This window comes from Heterodontus francisci, chromosome 30 (genome assembly GCF_036365525.1).
Source record: "Heterodontus francisci isolate sHetFra1 chromosome 30, sHetFra1.hap1, whole genome shotgun sequence".
Taxonomy (NCBI): Eukaryota; Metazoa; Chordata; class Chondrichthyes; order Heterodontiformes; family Heterodontidae; genus Heterodontus; species Heterodontus francisci.
Genome location: NC_090400.1, coordinates 4,424,126 through 4,445,393, shown reverse-complemented (window position 1 = coordinate 4,445,393; position 21,268 = coordinate 4,424,126). Strand labels below are relative to the sequence as shown.

Genomic DNA, 21,268 nt, shown 5'->3' with positions numbered 1-21,268 from the left:
GAGGGCGGGATGGAGAGAGAGGGGGGAGGGCGGGATGGAGAGAGAGGGGGGAGGGCGGGATGGAGAGAGAGGGGGGAGGGCGGGATGGAGAGAGAGGGGGGAGGGCGGGATGGAGAGAGAGGGGGGAGGGCGGGATGGAGAGAGAGGGGGGAGGGCGGGATGGAGAGAGAGGGGGGAGGGCGGGATGGAGAGAGAGGGGGGAGGGCGGGATGGAGAGAGAGGGGGGAGGGCGGGATGGAGAGAGAGGGGGGAGGGCGGGATGGAGAGAGAGGGGGGAGGGCGGGATGGAGAGAGAGGGGGGAGGGCGGGATGGAGAGAGAGGGGGGAGGGCGGGATGGAGAGAGAGAGGGGGGAGGGCGGGATGGAGAGAGAGAGGGGGGAGGGCGGGATGGAGAGAGAGAGGGGGGAGGGCGGGATGGAGAGAGAGAGGGGGGAGGGCGGGATGGAGAGAGAGAGGGGGGAGGGCGGGATGGAGAGAGAGAGGGGGGAGGGAGGGATGGAGAGAGAGGGGGGAGGGAGGGATGGAGAGAGAGGGGGGAGGAAGGGATGGAGAGAGAGGGGGGAGGAAGGGATGGAGAGAGAGGGGGGAGGGAGGGATGGAGAGAGAGGGGGGAGGGAGGGATGGAGAGAGGGGGGGGAGGGCGGGATGGAGAGAGAGGGAGACACACACACACACACACGATTCGAGATAGCAGGAAACTAGACCACAACAGGGCATTCCTGGAGAGTGTCAGGAGTGGCAGCGGAGATTGAAGAAAAAAAACCAAGGACTGACATCACAAGAAAGCTGAGTTGATTGGCTGGTGAGCATTTGCTGTTTAGGAACTCAGTCCAACCAATGGGGGTTTAGAAACATTAAAAATATTAATACTAACAACAAGCACCAGGTGGGCAGCTGGTGAGACTTATCTTTTATTTTTAAAAAATGTTTATTACTACTGGTGAGGTATTACTACTATTGTTAGTGATGTAGTATTGGTAGGTATATTAATATTGGTAAACTTTAGTAATAGCAATAGTAAGGTTACTATTACTATAGGTAGGGTTATTACTATTAGCAGCAGCAAGGTTTAATCAGTAGCAGGATTTAGTTGTAGTACCAAGGTTACTATCTAATAGATAAAGGAATGGAAGGGTTCTCCAACATCTGCAGTGCTCATCCTGTGCTATGTGGGAACTCCAGGGCACTTCTCAGGTCCTGGTAAACCATATGTGCAGCAAGTGTCATCAGTTTTTGCAGCTCGAGCTCTGGCTTTCAGAACTCAAGCAGCAGCTGGTGACACTGCAGGGCGTTCGTGAGGATGAGAGCTTCGTGAATAGCACGTTTATAGATGGGGTCACCCCACAGTTTAACAGTAGGCAGGGAGGGAAGGAACGGGTGACTGCCAGGCAGTCAAGGAGAAACAAGCAGATAGTGCAAGAGACCCCTGACTGTGTCTCACTCTCCAACAGGAACTCAATTCTTAATACTGTAACAGTGATGGTTCATCTGGTGAGTGCAGCCAGAGTCAAGTCCATGGCACCACAGGTGGCTCAGCTGCACAGGGCAGCATAAGGAAGACTAGAAGAGTGATCATGAATGGAGATTCAATAGTCAGGGGAATAGGCAGGCATTTTGGTGGCCGCAGAGGTGAATTCAGAATGGCGTGTTACCTCCCTGGTGCCAGGGTCAAGGATCTCACTGAATGGCTGCAGAGCACTGTGAGGGGGGAGGGTGAACAGCCAGCAGTCGTGGCAGATATTGGTACTAATGACATAGATAGGAAGAGGGAGGTGGTCCTGCGGAGAGTGTTCAATGAGCTAGGTAAGAAATTAACCAGCAGGACCTCAAAAGTAGTAATCTCCAGATTACTCCCAGTAATGCGCAAGCGAGTACAGAAATAGGTGGATAGTGCAGACGAATGTGTGGCTGGAAAGATGGTGCCAGATGGAGGGCTTTATTTTCCTGCGGAACTGGGACCAGTTCTCGAGAAGGTGGGACCTGTACAGGCCGGACGGGTTGCACTTGAACAGAGCTGGGACAAATTTCCTTGCAGGGAGATTTGCTCGTTCTATTGGGGAGCGTTTAAACTAACTTGGCAGGGGTGTGGGAACCAGGAAGAAATATAATACCAAGGTGCACAGAATACTGGGAGAGATAGATAGCACTGGAGTAGCGAATAGTAAGCTATTAGGTAGGGTCAGAGTAAGAGAAAGTAATGAAGTCTAAATCAGGGTTAAGGTGCATACATGTGAAAGCACAGTGTTGTTAATAAGACTGGTGAGTTACAGGTGCAGCTGGACATGTAGAAATATGATGTTGTAGCTATGAGAGAGACCCGGCTCAAAGAAGGGCAAGACTGGCTGTTCAATATTTGTTTAGTACAGAACTTGAGTATTGCTGAAAAGAGAGACACATTGTTGAAGAATAACCAATGTAAGGGAAAACAACTTGTACTGTATGAGAGGAGCGTGTTGATTGGTTGGCAAGTAAACTCTGATTGGCAAAGGTGTTGCCATGGCAAATGCACCAGTTTACGGTGACTGACAGTTAACTGCCAAGCTTATTTAAAATTTAAACAAGGCAGCTTGACTCCGATTGGTCAAGGCATTGCCCTGAGGAATGAACCAGCGAACGGCCATCACTTATTTTGTTCAGCTGAAACAGGCGCAATGTTTGTACATATTCTTTGTCTGCAAAGAAAAGGGCCCTGTGCATTAATATATGTAGCTTCCACTACACGCAAATACGCCACACTGCAAGCCCTACTGACAATCTTAAATTGGTCGTCAGCGTAATTCTTAGCACACTGTGGGTTAATTAGCAAATGTTGTCTAATCTTACAGTTCCATGGGCTGCAAGATTGGCCTTATCGGCAACCTCATAAATAGGGTCCCGAGCCATCTGCTCACCATGCAAGCTTGCTGCTGAAATAAGGCGAATCAAAGACATCCTGTGTGACTATGGCTACCCTGATCAGATCATTTCTCGCTGTATATTGCGCAAACTTACAAACGGGCCTAAGGCCATCTTTTTCCTGAAAAAGTGCCCAGTCCACCTCAAATTGTATCCCAAAAATTTTGAGCAACAGGTAAACCTAGCTGTTTCACGCTGCTACTAAGCAGTAGCAACACACATGGTGTTTGCCACTAACAGGATGCTGGCGTCAAGCCAAAAAGATGTCTTACCTATCACACAAATGAGTAATGTGATATATGAATTTCAATGCCAGTGTGATACTAGATATATAGGCCGTACGTCCCAAAGACTGGCAGATCATATCAAACAACTTCTGCTGTTCGCAACGGGCAAGGGACGGGCCGTACCCAACCAGCCTGTGCTTGCAAAACTCAAAACAGTGTCCAACATTAGATGCAATTCCACGATTGGACAACATTTGCTAAATAATCCACAGTGTGCTAAGAATTACGCTGACAAACAAAGAACAAAGAACAGTACAGCACAGGAATAGGCCATTCGGCCCTCCAAGCCTGCGCCGATCTTGATGCCTGCCGAAACTAAAACCTTCTGCACTTCTGGGTTCCATATCCCTCTATTCACTTCCTGTTCATATATTTGTCAAGATGTCTCTTAAACGTCGCTATCGTATCTGCTTCCACCAAATCCCCTGGCAGCAAGTTCCAGGCACTCACCACCATCTGTGTAAAAAACTTGCCTCGCACATCACCTCTAAACTTTGCCCCTCACACCTTAAACCTATGTCCCCTAGTAACTGACTCTTCCACCCTGGGAAAAAGCTTCTGACTATCCACTCTGTCCATGCCGCTCATAACTTTGTAAACCTCTATCATGTCGCCCCTTCACCTCCGTCGTTCCAGTGAAAACAATCCGGGTTTTTCCAACCTCTCCTCATAGCTAATACCCTCCAGACCAGGCAACATCCTGGTAAACCTCCTCTGTACCCTCTCCAAAGCCTCCACGTCCTTCTGGTAGTGTGGCGACCAGAATTACACGCAATATTCTAAGTGTGGCCTAACTAAGGTTCTGTACAGCTGCAACATGACTTGCCAATTTTTATACTCTATGCCCCGACCGATGAAGGCAAGCATGCCGAATGCCTTCTTGACTACCTTATCCACCTGCATTGCCACTTTCAGTGACCTGTGGACCTGTATGCCCAGATCTCTCTGCCTGTCAATACTCCTAAGGGTTCTGCCATTTACTGTATACCTCCCACCTGCATTAAGATTGTCAGTAGGGCTCGCAGTGTGGCGCATTTGCATGTACTGGTAGCTACATATATTAATGCACAGGGCCCTGTTCTTTGCAGACAGAAAGAATATATACAAACATTGCACCGGTTTCAGCTAAACAAAGAAAGTGACAGCCATTCGCTGGTTCATTCCTCAGGGCAATGTCTTGACCAGAGTCAACCGGCCTGCTTTAAATTTTAAACGAAGCTTGGCAGTCAGTCACCGTAAACTGGTGCAGTCGTCATGGCAACGCCTCTAAAAATCAGTTTACTTGCCAACCAATCAGCAGTCTCTTCTCATGCAGTATAAGTTGTTTTCCCTTACATTGATTATTCTTGCGATAGTCCTGAGGAGTGCAAGATGAAAAGCTTCGCCAAAATGTCTCTATTTTCAGTAATATTAAAGATTCCTAGATACAAGGTGTTCAGAAAAGAGAGAAAAGGGAAAAAAGGGGGAGGGGTGCTGGTATTGATTAAGGAGAGTATTGCAGTGCTGGAGAAAAAGGATGTCCCAGAGGGGTCGAGGACAGAATCAATTTGGCTACAGCTAAAGGAACAAAAAAGGTGCAGTTACATTGCTAATTGTCTATAGGCCACCAGCTAGTGGGAAGGATGTGGAGGAACAGATTTGCAAGGAAATTAGAGAGGTGTAAAAATTATAGGGTAGTTATAATGGGGGACTTCAATTATCCAAACTTAGACTGGGATAATAGTAGTGTAAAGGGCAGTGAGGGGCAAGAGTTCCGAGAGAACATTGAGGAAAATTTTCTGCAACAGTATGTTGCTAGTCCAACGAGAAAGAAGACACTGCAAGACCTGGTTCTTGGGAATGAGGTGGGCTAAGTGGATCAAGTTATCAGTAGGAGAGCATTTAGAGGACAGCGATCATTGTATCATAAGGTTTAGGCTGACTATGAAAAAGGACAAAGAACAATCCAGAGCAAGAATAATTAACTAGGGAAAAGCCAACTTCAATGGGGTTAAGAACAGAGCTGGACTGAATAAATTGGAGTGAGAGGTTGGCAGGAAAACCAGTAGCTGAAAAATGGGTGACCTTCAAAGGGGAGATAGTTTGGGCACAGGCAAGCTATGTTCCCTTGAAGGGGAAAGGGAGGGTAAATAAATCCAGAGGCCCCTGGATGACAAAAGAGGTAGAGATTAAGGTAAAGAAGAAAAAGTGTGCTTATGACAGATGCCAGGTAGAAAATACTATTGAAAATCAGGCTGAATATAGAAGGGCCAGAGGGGAAGTGAAAAAGCAAATAAGAGAAGCAAAGAAAGAGCATGAAAAGAGACTTGCAGCTAGTATTAAAAGGAAATCCCGAAGTTTTCTATAGACATATAAACAATAAAAGGGTGACAAAAGGAGGAATTGGGCTGATTAGGGACCATAAAAGGGAATATACACATGGAGGCAGAAGGAATAGCTGAGGTATTAAATGAATACTTTGCATCTGTCTTTATCAAGGAAAATGATGCAACCCAGGCAATGGTGAAAGAGGGAGTAATTCAGACACTAGAAGAGTTTAAAATTGATACTGAAGGAAGTGAGGGTGGAAATCGTGGAGGCACAGGCCATAATTTTTCAGTCTTCCTTAGACTCGGGTGGTGCCAGAGGACTGGAGAAATGCAAACGTTACACCCTTGTTCAAAAAAGGGTGTAAAGATAAGCCCAGCAACTACAGGCCAGTCAGTTTAACTTCGGGGAAACTTCTAGAAAGAATAATTCGGGACAAAATGAATAGTCACATGGACAAATGCAGGTTTGATAAGGTTCCCCACGGTAGGCTATTGCAGAAAATACGGAAGTATGGGGTTGAAGGTGATTTAGAGCTTTGGATCAGAAATTGGCTAGCTGAAAGAAGACAGAGGGCGGTGGTTGATGGCAAATGTTCATCCTGGAGTTTAGTTACTAGTGGTGTACCGCAAGGTTCTGTTTTGGGGCCACTGCTGTTTGTCATTTTTATAAACGACCTGGATGAGGGTGTAGAAGGGTGGGTTAGTAAATTTGCGGATGACACGAAGGTCGGTGGAGTTGTGGATAGTGTCGAAGGATGTTGTAGGTTACAGAGGGACATAGATAGGCTGCAGAGCTGGGCTGAGAGATGGCAAATGGAGTTTAATGCGGAGAAGTGTGAGGTGATTCACTTTGGAAGGAGTAACAGCAATGCAGAGTACTGGGCTAATGGGAAGATTCTTGGTAGTGTAGATGAGCAGAGAGATCTTGGTATCCAGGTACATAAATCCCTGAAAGTTGCTACCCAGGTTAATAGGGTTGTTAAGAAGGCATATGGTGTGTTAGCTTTTATTAGTAGGGGGATCGAGTTTCGGAGCCACGAGGTCATGATGCAGCTGTACAAAACTCTGGTGAGGCCGCACCTTGAGTATTGCGTGCAGTTCTGGTCACCGCATTATAGGAAGGATGTGGAAGCTTTGGAAAGGGTGCAGAGGAGATTTACTAGGATGTTGCCTGGTATGGAAGGAAGGTCTTACGAGGAAAGGCTGAGGGACTTGGGGTTGTTTTCGTTCGAGAGAAGGAGGAGGAGAGGTGACTTAATAGAGACATACAAGATAATCAGAGGGTTAGATAGGGTGGATAGTGAGAGTCTTTTTCCTCGGATGAGGATGGCAAACACGAGGGGACATAGCTTTAAGTTGAGGGGTGAAAGATATAGGACAGATGTCAGAGGTAGTTTCTTTACGCAGAGAGTAGTAGGGGCGTGGAACGCCCTGCCTGCAACAGTAGTAGACTCGCCAACTTTAAGGGCATTTAAGTGGTCATTGGATAGACATATGGATGTAAATGGAATAGTGTAGGTCAGATGATCGGCGCAACATTGAGGGCCGAAGGGCCTGTACTGCGCTGTAATATTCTAATTCTAATTAAAGAAAGCCAGCATGGATTTCTAAGGAAAATCATGTTTAACTAACTTGGAGTTTTTTTGAGGAGGTTAAAGAGAGGGTTGATGAGAGCAATGCAGTCGATATAGTGCCACAACAGACTTGTGAGCAAAGTTATAGCTCATGGAATAAAAGGGATGGTAGCAACATGGATACAGAATTGACTGAGTGACAGGAAACAAAGAATTGGTTAATGAATGCTTTTTGGGCTGCAGGAAGATTTGTAGTGGAGTTCCCTAGGGTCAGCTTTGGGACCCTTGCTATTAATGGCCTAGGCATTGGTGTACAGGGCACAATTTCAAAGTTTGTGGATGATACGAAATTTGGAAGCATTGTGAACTATGCGGAAAGTAATGTAGAACTTCAAAAGGATGTAGACAAGTTGGTGGAATGGGCAGATAGGTGGCAGACGAAGTTCAATGCAGAGAAATGTGAAATGATTCATTTTGGTAGGAAGAACATGGAGAGACATTATAAGACAAAGGGTACAATTATAAAGGGGGCGCAGAAGCAGAGGGATCTGGGGGTATAAGTCATTGAAGGTGGCAGGACAGGTTGAGAGTGCAGTTAATAAAGCATACAGTATCCTGGGCTTTATTAATAAGGGCTTAGAGTACAAGAGCAAAGAGGTGATGTTGAACTTGTATAAGATATAGTTCAGCTTCAGCTAAAGTGCTACATCTAGTTTTGGGCGCCACACTTTAGGAAAGACACGAGGGCATTGGAGAGTACAGACAAAAATCACGAGAATGATTCCAGGGATGAAAAACTTCAGTTATGAAGATAGATTGGAGAAGTTGGGACTGTTTTCCTTAGAGAAGAGAAGGCCGAGAGGTGATTTGATCGAGGTATGCAAAATCATGAGGAGTCTGGGCAGACTAGATGGGGGAAAGTTCCCACTCGTGAACAGATCGACATGAGAGGGCACAGATTTAAAGTAATGGGTAAGAGAAACAAAAAAGTGACACGAGGAAAAACTTTTGCACATAGCGAGTGGTTAATGTGTGGAATGCGCTGTCAGAGTATGGTGGGGGCAGGTTCAACTGAAGCATTCAAAAAAGGATTTAGACTTTTATATGAAAAAGGAAGAATGTACAAGGTTATGGGGAGAAGGCAGGGGAATGGCACTCGTTGAATTGTTCTTTGAGAGCCGGTGCAGACACGATGAGCTGAATGGCCTCCTTCTGCACTAACAATTCTCTGATTTGCTGTCAACAAAATAGAGGACAAGCCACAAGAGCCATAGCAACTCTTGCACTAAAATCCACATCCATGTCCACTAGAACCGACACCATGGAAATGAGTCAGCTCATCACACATGGATGTGAGCTATACACAAAACAAACCAAGATAAAGAAACTCCCCAAGACTCTACATCTCCAGCTACCCTTCACCACAATAGTGTGTGAATAGCCCACATATCATCAAAATGGGGGGCATCAAAAGCTATTCTACCAGCTAAGAACTGCAACCTAAAGTCACATGGCCTAAACTAACACTTAAGAGTTCACCCTTAAAGGTAACCGTTTTGGAAGAACAAAGGGCTTTTCCCAGTTCAGAACATCAATCATCAGTCTGAACTCTGCAGCCACACTATCAACATTGAAAGCCATCCGGAATTCCAGCATACAGGAGCGCGAGAGCGCGCTCCTGTATGCTATCAAACTGCACCAGAGGAAAAAAAAGAAAGAGTGCCTTTTGAAAACCATTCCTCCCCCTGTGAAAAGTGAAGAAATCAGCATGGTCTTCAAACTGAAGTGAACCGCCAGAAGTCTTCAACCCAACAAATACAAGATAACCAGCAAACAGGCCTACAACTTAAAAACTCACCATCCAAGAGGATCCCACAGGTTTTCCTGAAACAGACTTTTACATCTTGAACTCTTAACACTCTTACTCTTTACCTTCTATCTACCTCTTCGAGTGTGTGAATGCGTGCATGGGTGGCGTTGCAATCATTTTGGGCGATGAATATTGTTTAATAATTTAATCTCCTGTGTTTTAAACCTACAAGAAAACCGGTCACTGTTTATTTTACCAATAAAACACTCATTTAAACAAAACACCCCCTGTGGTCAGTTGGGAGATGACCAGTGGAAAGCAGCCACACCATTTCCCACCTGTCTATAACAATGTTATAGACATTATTCATTTAACAAACCAGAACCCCATCACAGCTAAAACTCCATCAATTGGAAACTCAAATCATAGAATCACACTGTATAGAAGGAAGCCATTCCTGTGCCACCTCTTTGAAAGAGCTATACAATTAGTCCCATTCCCCTGCTCTTTCCCCACAGCACTGCACAACTCTCTTTCAAGTATATATCCAATTCTTCTGGAAAGTTACTATTCAATCTGCTTGCACCATCCTTTCCGATTTTAACAACTCGCTGCATAAAAACCATTTCTCCTCAACTCCCATGGTACTTTTACAAATTACCTTAAATTTGTGTTCCCTGGTTACTGACTCTCCTGCCAATGGAAACAGTTTCTCCTTATACTCAGTACATTTACACATAATAAGATGAATCTTGAATAGTAACTATATCCCCACATCCCCATAGATAGGCAACTTTACACTGTGACAAGGTCTTTAAAATGGGAGCTCATCCTCGTTCACTTAGCAAAGCAGAACAGAATAGGGTCTTTTCAACAAAAGGCAGAACTGCACAAAACTGCAGTTGTCACAACTGCTACTGAGCTAAAAGGAAATTTATGCTGCAGAATGATAATATATAATTCAACAAAAATAGCATGTCCCAGCTGTCAGAACCACTTTGGAAACAATGATTGACTGAGCTGATATCAGCATCAAAAGCTGTTTATAAGTGGAACCGGGCTGCATGCATCTTTTACAGACACTGCTCATTAGGAGATGGTGCTGTCAAAGAACTTCGCCACTGGTGTTCAGATTCAGTTCAGTACAAGGCCCAACCATTACATTTGCTCAAATTAAGGGAGAAGGTTATGATGCTACATGCATTAGAAATTAAAGGCTCAAGAGCTCTCCCAGTGTCTCAGGTTCTGCCTAGTGGGGCACTGAACCATTAACAGACGAGGACTTTCCAGGTTCAATGTCAGAAAGTATGATGGTGGAGGTTAGATTAATTGAGAGGATGGCCATTTGGGAGGTGTACTAGACAGTGGTCAGTGTCAACGGAACCAAACCAATACGAAATTAACCTCAGAGTGGAGGAGAGTGCAACTGGAAACAGTACAAAGAAAGTTTTAAACGTGCAGCTCCCGTGGCTGATACCAACCAGAAACCAGGCTTAACTAAAGCTAAAGAAAGTCCAGACATTGGTACAGACAGGATGTCCTAGTACTTGGTTCTGGATTGGGTCTACAGATCAAGACTTTTCTGAAGGAGTACATTGAATAATTCTGGTTACTATACTACAAGGATACCCAAATATTGGCAACAGTGCACAGAACAGCAACCAGAGACTGAGTTCGATACTTAGCGCAATAGATATATAGTGAAACTCGAATGCTCAAAATTACCCCAAACCCTGGAGCCAAGGAACATGGGCTCAAGCCAAGAGGAAAGGTGCACGCAGTCAGTTTAAATTGAACTACTTTGCAGAGTGTTAAACATGTGAAATAGGCTTCCCATGTATGGAGATATTGCAAAAACATTTAAAAGGAGAACTGAATAGAATTACATTGAAAGTACAAAACAGAAAACGTGCCACTTGGCTCAACTGCTCTATACCAGTGTTTATACTCAACATGAGCTTCCTCTCACTAATTACCCCCTGCCACCCTGCACCCATATCCTTCTATTTCCTTCTCCCTTATGTATGCATCAAGCCTTCCCTTAAATGCATTAATACTTATCTACTTCAACCACTCCATGTTGAAATGAGTTCTACCTTCTCAACACTCCTCCTCCGAGATTCGTTATTTGATCTGTTATGAAATCTGCTATCTTATACTGGCCAGATAAAGAAGATCCCATGTTCCCATTGGTTTAGTCAAGTATCAAAGTGCCAGAAGACCTATTCCTGATTATTATCCGATGACGGCTGCAATGTGCGAGTATCAAAAGGTGGCTGCAGTGGGATTGTTTATGATGGCCCTATCTCCAGTTCAACACTAGCTCACGTGAATACTAATTATCTGGGTGAGGTACCAGAGGGTGGCAATTTTAAGAGAAGAGCACTGGGCAGCAAGTGTGCAGATTTATGATAAACAGTGCCACAAAATGCCCCAATACAACATTCTGTAGCAGAGAGTGTGCCGTGGTATAACAGCCACAAACACTCTCACTCACATAGCTCCAGCTAGAGTGCTGTAATGAGGTACAGATTGAAAGCCAGGTGTCTGCCACTGAGCAAGAACAGCGCAAATGCCATCCTTCAGCTGCTTCTGCTGAAAGGCCAGAAGCATTATGCAGTCAGCCACAGAGGCAGAGTGCTATGGGGAGTTCAGGTAAAGAAAGAATTTGAAAGGAAATAAATTAATCTGGATTTAGTGATTAGCACTGTGCTAGTCTTAACACCCAATGTCCTCCAGGTTTGGAAAATGCTACAATCAGTAACTGAAGCAACAAAAAAAAAAACAAGCATCAGACTGGTGTATCAGGGAGATGCTCAAAATTAGAAACAAAAGTAAATCCTCTGGAAGATATCACATGCTGCATACCAAACCTCAGCAGGCTTGATCTCACAGTACCACAGATAAAACATTCTATTTCCTCACTCACTCATTCTTCATCTTGCTATCCCATGCATACCATGCACACAGCTCTTCTTACCTATCACTGAGAATTGAATCTTGGGCCTCAGGGGGTGCAATTGCCAGCTGAAAGGGAGTGTTGAAGTAATGCTGTTGCTCATCTGACCTGTGTATGATCCTCCCATCACGCACTATGAGAAAGCCAGAGTCTCCCAAGTTAGCAGTGTACAAACAGCGCTTCTGTCTGTCCAGAATTACAAGACAAGCAGTACTGCTACCTGTGGACAAATTAACAGGGGCATCATGAGTTTGACAAGAACAGCTGGTGCTTCATACCTAATCCAACCGATAAAAGGATAACAGAACCTTTGTGGTAAGAGTAAATTTATTTAAAAAACTGTTTACAAATCAAATAAAAATACAGAACACTGGAAACAAAATCAATTTGCATTGATAAGATTCAAACCATAAAGTGCAGGTATAACTCCATGGGCTTCTTTCGAAGCTTGAATAGAATTTCTACATAGTTGGAATTATTTTTTCCTTTGTAGGATTTGAGCGTCACTGGCAAAGCCAGCATTTGTTGCCCGTCCTTAATTGCCCTCAAGCTGGTGGTTGGGGAGCCACCTCCTGAACTGCTGCAGTCCATGTGTATGTACATGTACACCTACAGTGCTATTGGGAACTGAGTTCCAAGATTTTGACCAAGCGACAGTGAAGGAACAACGATATAGTTCCAATTCAGGATGGTGTGTGAATTGGAGAGGAATTTACAGTGGTGGTGTTCCCATGTGTCTGCTGCCCTTATCCTTCTAGGTGGTAGAGGTCATGGTTTTGGAAAGTTGCTTGACAAGTTGCTGCAGTGCATCTTATAGATGGTACACACTGTAGCCACTGTGCACCAGTAGTGGAAGAAGCGAATGTTTAAGGTGGTGGATGGGATGCTGATCAAGTGGGCAGCTTTGTCACACAAAAAAAAGCTATTTAGACCAATCACCTCAACCTATGTTGATCAGAAACAGAAACAAAAAAATTAAAGGCTTCATTTATATTGAATAAGGCAAGTGTCTTAGTGCATAGATGATTGTGATTTGTTTATAGTTCCATGGCAGTCGTTAACCACTGAACTAAACAGCCTGTTGCACAGATGATCAGTTTCTTAATTACTTCACTTTATCTCCAATTACATTAAGAGAAGCTACTGGACCACCTTACAGCTGGTCAGCTGGAAGCCATACTGTTATGACATGGTAGTGAGCAACACAAAGCAATACCAAAGGGAAAAGATAAAGTCAATTATTCCTGACGTATGGGTAGCACTATGGGCAAAGATAAATATAACAAGCTAGAGAAGAAACGGGTCAAGAGAACCCTAAAAATGATTATTCATGCACTTTCTTGGAGACATGGTACAGAAAGGCTGGCTTGTCTGCCTACAAACATTACTGAATTTTAAAAGTAATTGACTGAGTGTGAACCACTGAGGACTGTCAATGTGATCAGATACACATACACTCATTGTTTTATCATTGTTGCATTGGGTTTTCTCCATTTGTTTCCAATTTTTTTCAGACCTTTTTGTGTGCCTCTCCGTCTTTTATCTTCCCTTCAAGAGGTTTGACAGAGGTGTTCAAAATCATGAGAGATCTGGACAAAAGTAGAGAGCAACTGCTCCCATTGGTGGAAGGGTTGAAAATCAGAGGACACCAATTTAAGATGAATGGCAAAAGAACCAACAGTGACATGTAAATTTTGGCACATCACATTTGCTTTGATTACTGCACCAAAATGGCTAAATGTGGAGTCTACTGCCCATCCCAGGTCTCCTTCAACTTCTTCCAGTCAGTTCAACATTATTCATTGAGTAAATGTCACCTTCAAATTCACAAGTCATGGTTCTGACCAGCAGCAAATTTTCCCTAGGTCCTTTATTCTAAAAGTTTTCATGGGATGTGGGCAATGGTAAAACCAGCATTTATTGCTCATTCCTAATTTCTCTCGAGAAGCGGTGGACCACCTTGAATACAATGGAGTGGCTTACTAGGTCATTTCATATGGCAGTTATATGTTAACCACATTGCTATGGGTTTGGAATCACATGCAGGCCAGATCTGGTAAGGATAGTAGGCTTCCTTCCCTAAACGACATTAGTGAACCAAATACATTTTTACAACAATCCAGTAGTTTCATGGTCGTCATTTTATTCCAGATCAGTGAATTTGACCAACTTAAATCATGATTATGAATCCAAGTTGTTTATGTATAAACAGTAGGGCCCAAAGCATTGTTCCCTGCACTCATACACCCCTCGCAGCCCTTCCCTACAAGTACCTTTTATTTCTTTCTTGTTCAATAAATTCCTTATAATTCTGTTTTCAGGAGAATACTCAATGTCTTAAGCTTTAGGGCGGCATAGTGGCGCAGTGGTTAGCACCGCTCCCTCACAGCTCCAGCGACCCGGGTTCAGCTCTGGGTACTGCCTGTGTGGAGTTTGCAAGTGCTCCCTGTGATCGCGTGGGTTTTCGCCAGGTGCTCCGGTTTCCTCCCACAGCCAAAGACTTGCAGGTTGATAGGTAAATTGGTCATTGCAAATTGCCCCTAGTGTAGGTAGGTGGTAGGAGAATGGTGGGGATGTGATAGGGAATATGGGATTAAAGTAGCATTAGTATCAACGGGTGGTTGTTGGTCGGCACAGACTCGGTGGGCCGAAGGGCCCGTTTCAGTGTTGTATCTCTCGATGACTCTGACTTGTACAGCTTAATGGATCCTCCCTAGAAATCTAAAGAGTGTTACCTCATGGAACTCTCCAGTATCAACAAGAGAACTGAAAGATAGTATAAAATTAAAAATTTACATGAATGCAACAAACAGAGATTCTATGAATGGGCAGAGATATAAAGAACAGCAAAGAAATTCAAAGAAAGTGGCTAGAGCTGCAAAAAGTGAGTATGAGGAAAAAAAAATACTGCTTACAGTTTTAGTCATTGCATTACAGAGAGGATTGTGATCGCACTTGACAGGAGATTTACAAGGATATTGCCTGGAATGGAGAATTTTAGCTTGAGGAAACATTGGATAGGCTGGGGTTGTTTCCTTTGGATCATAGGAAGCTGAAAGGAGATTTAATGTATAAAATCAAGAGAACCTAAATAGAGTGGATAGGAAGGACCAATTTCCCTTAGAGAGGTCGATAACAGTGGGCATAGATTTAAAGTAGTCAAGCGATTAGAGGGGAATTGAGCAGAAATGTTTGCATCCAGGTGATGGGGTCTAGAACTCAATGCCCGAAAGAGTGGTAGAGGCAGAAACCCTCATTGCATTTAAAGAGTGCTTGGGTATGCACTTGAAGTGCAGTAACCCAAGGACTACAGACCAAGAGCCAGAAAGTGGAATTAGGATGGATAGCTCTTTTTCAGCTGGCACAGACACGGTGAGCTGAATGGCCACCTCCTGTGCCATAAATTTTCTATGCTTACAAAACTTGCGAGGGATATCAGGGGCAACACTTAAGTTTTTACAAACATAGAAATAGGGTGGTTAATAGTAATATGCACCCCTTAAAGAGATATGCAGATGATATTGCAATTAAAAATCAAGCAATGGCAGACATGCTAAATACTCACTTTGTAACGGTCTTCACAGAGGATGCGGATAAAGTATCAAAGATACAAGGAAAACTAAAAATAAATCAACGGTAGGAACTTACCAGCTTTAATAAGCAAAATAACAGTGAGGAAGAAAATAATGAGCCTTAATAAATGGACAAATCTCCAGAACTTGATTTGCACTCCAGGGTATTGAAAGAAAGTGAAGTAATTGTTGATGTTTTAGTCATGATCTTCCTTGGATTGGGAAATTGCTAATGTCACTCCATTATTTAAAAGGTAGAAGAAATTAATTAGCAAATTATAGGCATATTAGTCAAAAGTCATGGGGGGGGGGTGGAGAGAAGTTACTAGAATCTAGTGGAAAAGAGTGACTAAGCACTTGGCAACCATTTATGGGGGAGGCAGTGGCGTAGTGGTAATGTCAGTGGACTAGTAACTCAGAGACCCAGACGACTGCTCTAGGGACATGGGTTTGAATACCACCACAGCAGATGGTGAAATTTGAATTCAGTTAGTCTGGGAATTTAAAAAAAGCTAGTCTAATGGTGACCATGAAACCATTGTCGATTGTTGTAAAAACCCATCTGGATCACTAATGTCCTTTAAGAATGGAAATCTGCTGCCCTTACCTGGTCTGGCCTACATGTGACTCCAGACCCACAGCAATGTGGTTGACTCATAAATGCCCTCTGAAATGGCCTAGCCACTCAGTTCAAGAGCAATTAGGGATGGGCAATAAATGCTGGCCTAGCCAGCAACACCCAAATTCTACAAATGAATAAAAAGTCAGTATGGATTTGTAAAAGGCAAATCATCTCTTAAAAAAAAATTAACTGGGTTTGTTAAAGCGGATAACTAACAGATAAAAGGAAGTTACTAGAATCTGGTGGAACAGAGTGACTGAGCACCTGGGCAAGCATTAAAGAGAGTCTGCATGGATTTGTAAAAGGCAAGTCATGTCTAACAGTTAATTTTTTTTTTAAAAGGAGATAACTAACATAAAGAGGTGTCTAGGGATGTTATTTATATTGACTTACAGAAGGCTTTTAATAAAGGTTCCACATAACAAAAATAACACATGGAATTGGAGACAATCTATTAACACAGATAGGGAACTGGATAGGAGGTAGAAGACAGAGTAGGGATAATGGGTATATACATCAATTGGCAGGATGTGATTAGTGGTGTTCCCTGGATCTGTACTGGGACCTCAAATTTTCACTATAGTTATAAATGAAGGAAACAGAGAGCTTTGTTTCTAAATTTATTGATGACACCAGGTTAGGTCGCACTAACTAATGGCGATAGGGGCAAAAAGTTGCAAAGGAAAATGTTCAATAAAATGAGTGGACAGAACTGCGGCAGCTAGAGTTTAATGTGGAGAAGTGAGAGATCATCCACTTTAGACACAAGATAAACAGATTAGAGTGTTTTCCAAATGGTGAGAAGCTAGGAACAGTGGTGCAGCAGAGAGATTTAAGGATCCAAGTGCAGGAATCACTAAATGCTAGTGGACAGGGATAAAAAACTTAAGCTGCCCAATTAAAAGTTGGCAGTTATCTCAAGAGGGGTGAAATACAAAGGGGTGGAAGCTATGTTACAATAAAACAAATCACATCAAATCTGGAGTACTGCATTCAATTCTGGACACTGCTCCTCATGAAGGATATACTGCAGAGGGTTGCAGTGCAGATTCACCAGCAAGATACCAGGGCTAAAAGGGTTTAATTACGAGGGCAGGTTGTGTAAACTAGGCTTTCATACTCTTGCATACAGAAGATTAAGCAGTAGTCAAATCAAGGCATTTTATATGATTTAAGGAGTTGATAGGGTAGATCGAGCAAAACTATTCCTTCCAGTGGGAGAAGTCCAGAACCAGGTGGCATTACCTTAAAATGAGAGCTAGACTGTTTAGGGGTGACTTCATCAGGAAGCACTTCTTCAAACAAAGGGTAGTAGAAACCTGGAATTCTGCCCCCCCCCGCCTTGAAAAGAGCTACTGAGGGGGTCAATTGAAAATCGTAAAATTGGGATTGATAGATTTTTTGTTAGGCAAAGGTATTAAGGGTTACAGATTCAAGGCTGGTAGATAGAGTTGATACAGATCAACCATAATCTAACAATGGCAGAATATGCACGAGGGGCTGAATGGCCTCCTCCTGTTCTTATGTCCAATTGAGATGATTCATTCTCATTTGATGCTAAAAATTTGTGTTTAGCCAAACAGGATCCTCTGGAAAAAAGCTGTCTGCCAGTTGAGAGGTTATTTTTCTAGTCAATCCTCTAATTTGTTCCAAATTGACCATTACATTGCCAGTTATTAGGGCAAGATTTAATGCTTTTGTAAGTTAACTAATTTGCTTTTAGAACTAGATACTATGTTGGCTTGTTGTCAAACCAAATGGTGCCACCCCCGCATTTTGGAACTTGTTCTTTACAGATTTAATTCCCTAAATTTAGCATCTGGAATACAAACACATACACCTTTCATAAAAGAATATTCTTGGCATTTGTGCAACTATTGGCAAGCCAGTACTTATTGCCCATCACATAGGGTGTTAACAGTGAGCTACAGTGTGGGACTGGAGTCGTATGTAGGCCAGACCAAGCCAGATGTCAGCTTCCATTCTCTAGTCCACAAATTACCAGATGCAGTAAGTTTAATCTTACAAATCCAGTATTCTTGACTTCTGGGCTGCTGGTCTATTTGTATCAATACATTACCATATCCGACACACAAGATATGACCAAGTTTATAAGGTTCAGCAATAGGAGTAGATCGAGAGCATTGGTGAACAATTTTTCAAGGGCAATTGTTGCCATGACACCTGTGTTCTGCAAGATAAACTGGGGTGGATTCAGACCACAAATGGCAAGCACTCCACAGCATCAATAGGGTACAAGTGTTCATGGACACTCATTGTATAGCATCACTACCTACCACCTCCGTCATGAAAGATCACCTCTGCTTATGTGTAATTTATAAGGAGAGGATTTTCAAAACTTTGGATACCCATTTGGTAGCTAGTTATAAGACGACAGTTTGGTGCCAGTCAACACAAGAGGAGAGTCCACCGTTTACACAAAGAACCTATGGGTATAGTATCAAGGGATTACTTTATCTTCTACAGTCCTTGCCTGAATACTGCCACTGAATGCCAGGGTCCAAGACTATAAGCCCAGCATGTAGCGCATTACTTGTGCTTGCTTACCAATAACTTGCTAGTTGATTCCCAGTTTAGGTTTGGCCATGATCACTCAGCTCATCACGCCTTGGTCCAAACATGGACAAAAGAGCTAAATTCCGGAGGTGAGGAGAGAGTGACTGCTCTTGACATCAAGGCAGCATTTGACTGAGTGTTGCATCAAGTTGCCCTAGCAAAATTGAAGTCAATGGGAATCGGGGGGAACTCTCCACTGGCAAGTTATATGTAGCTCAAAAGTAAGACGGTGGTGATTGTTGGAGGCCAATTATCTCAGCTCCAGAACATCACTTCAGGAGTTCCTCAGGGTAGTGCCCTGGGCCTAACCATCTTCAGCTGCTTCGTCCATGATATTCCCTTCATCATAAAGTCAGAAGTGAGGATGTTTGCGGATGATTTCACAGTGTTCAGTACCATTCGCAATTCTTGAGATAATAAAGCAGCCCATGCTCCCATGCAGCAAGATTACATCCAGGCTTGGGCTGATAAGTGTCAACCGACATTTGAGCCACAATGACCATTGTACCAGGTAATGACTATCTCCAACAAGAGAAAGACTAACCATCTCCCCTTGACATTAAATGGCATAACAATCATCAAATCCCCTGTCACCAACATCCGAGGGGCTCACCTTTGACCAGAAACTTAATTGGACCAACCACATAAATACTGTGGCTACAAGAGCAGGTCAGAAGCTGGGTATTCTGCAGAGAGTAACTTCTCGCCTGACTCCTCAAAGCCTTTCCACTACTGACAAAGTACAAATCAGGAAACTAAAAAAATGCATTCCAATTGCTGGGATGAGTGCAGCGCCACCACTCAAGAAGTTCAACACTATCCAAAGTGAAAGGAAACTGGCATGATTGACACCCCATCCACCACTTTAAACATTCACTCCCTGCACCATCGCCACAACCCTAACTGGCAATCAGCTAGCAGGTTATTGGTAACCAAGTGCCACGTCGCTTTAGCATGCACCATCTACAAGATGCACTGCAGCCATTCGACAGTACAGCAACTTGCATTTATATAGTGCCTTTAAACATAAAACACTCCAAGGTGCTGCAGAGGAATATTACGAAGCAAAATTTGACACCAAATCACGGAAGCAAATATTAGGGTAGGTGGCCAAAAGCTTGTCAAAGAGGTAGATTTGAAGGAGTACCTTAAAAGGAGGAAAGAGGGGTAGAGAGGCAAACAGTTTAGGAAGGTAATTCCAGAGCTTAGGCAAACCTGCACCTCTACTAACCAGATGGACAAGGGCACCAAGCACATGGGAACACCATCCTGACTTGGAAATATATTGCAAATATATATTGCCCTTCCTTCATCATTAGATCAAAATCCTGGAACTCCCCACCTAACAGCACTGTGGATGTGCATTTAACCAAACAGACTGCAGTGAAGAAGGCAGTCACCACCACCTTTACAATAAATGCTGGCTTTGCCAGCGACGCCTAGATCCTAGCGTTTAAAAAAACCTACTCTACTGAATTAATAGTAGAATGGTAACTGCATCCTCATTAATCTATCAGCAACTTGCAAACTGTTAAACCAGTTTTATTTTAATACTGCAAAAGTACACCCAAGATTTTAAAAGAATGAGCTTGATAATTAAGCTGCACCTAACAGAACAGTTTAATTTGTGTGGCTGTACTTAGTGCAAGAGGAAAAATGAATGCACAAAAATAAGGAAGTGTTGTAGGAAAAGTAAAATCTTGTGAATTTTGTCCATTTGGGCACTACATTTTTTAAATGTTTCCCTTTTCCCCCCAAGAAAGCCTTAAATGAATTGCTCAAATCTTTAAACTGGTATTTTTCATGCCCTGAATCAGTCAGGACAATGCCCTGAATGTGCCAAAGAGTTGCTGGTGATTTCTACTGAATTAGCATTTAGACTTAGTAGTTGGCAGGAAAAAAGACAGAGGCGCAAGGGGAGAGCCAACTGTGCAACAGCCCCAACAAACAAATTTCTCTGCAGCACCTGTGGAAGAGCCTGTTACTCCAGAATTGGCCTTTATAGCCACTCCAGGCGCTGCTTCACAAACCACTGACCACCTCCAGGCGCGTATCCATTGTCTCTCGAGATAAGGAGGCCCAAAAGAAAAGAGCATTTTCACATGTGCTCCCTTGTGACTTGCCCAAATCCATGGCAGGCAGGGCATGAGCAGCTGCCTCCACACACTGCTAATGAGCTCAAGTATCCCAGCTAGAAGAAACATGTGCAAAAGTCCCCCAAATGCAACAATGCACTACCATTCCATGGAACCATACTAATTTTATATATATGTTTTCACAGTTGAATAAACTAGCTAAGTACTGACTGGTACTCAAACTCATCATAAATGGGAAGAGTTGAAGGTGATCATGCAGGTGAAATAAGATCAGTGTTCCTGCCCAACTCAACAGCAGCAGCAAGGTCCAATAACATTTGCAATTTCAGCACTGACTGCATCAAATACTTTCCCTGGTCCTGAAGACCTTTTTATAGAACAACTTAAACTTTCCACTCCCCATCACAAGACAAGCTTCTTTCATAGGTCAGCAGTTCCTTTGGCACTGTGCATACTGAAGTATTGGCACACTCACATGCTGAGCTTCCAGTACTCAACAATTAGATAGGTCACAACACACAGACAGATAGAGACCCACAACAGAGACATATATCCAGACCCACCTA

General features: G+C 43.4%; 1 protein-coding gene across 2 annotated transcripts in view; it reads right to left on the bottom strand.

Annotated features, from left to right (window-relative positions):
- Positions 1 to 21,268, bottom strand: part of LOC137346551 (protein phosphatase PTC7 homolog) — a 136,039-nt gene that overhangs the window by 61,768 nt on the left and 53,003 nt on the right. For both annotated transcript variants that reach the window (XR_010968730.1, XM_068010042.1), the window contains exon 3: positions 11,857 to 12,055. Coding sequence is in view for 1 of the 2 variants with exons in the window: in XM_068010042.1 (XP_067866143.1) it covers positions 11,857 to 12,055 (199 nt within the window). In the remaining variant the exon portion in view is untranslated. The remainder of the gene's footprint in view (positions 1 to 11,856; positions 12,056 to 21,268) is intronic.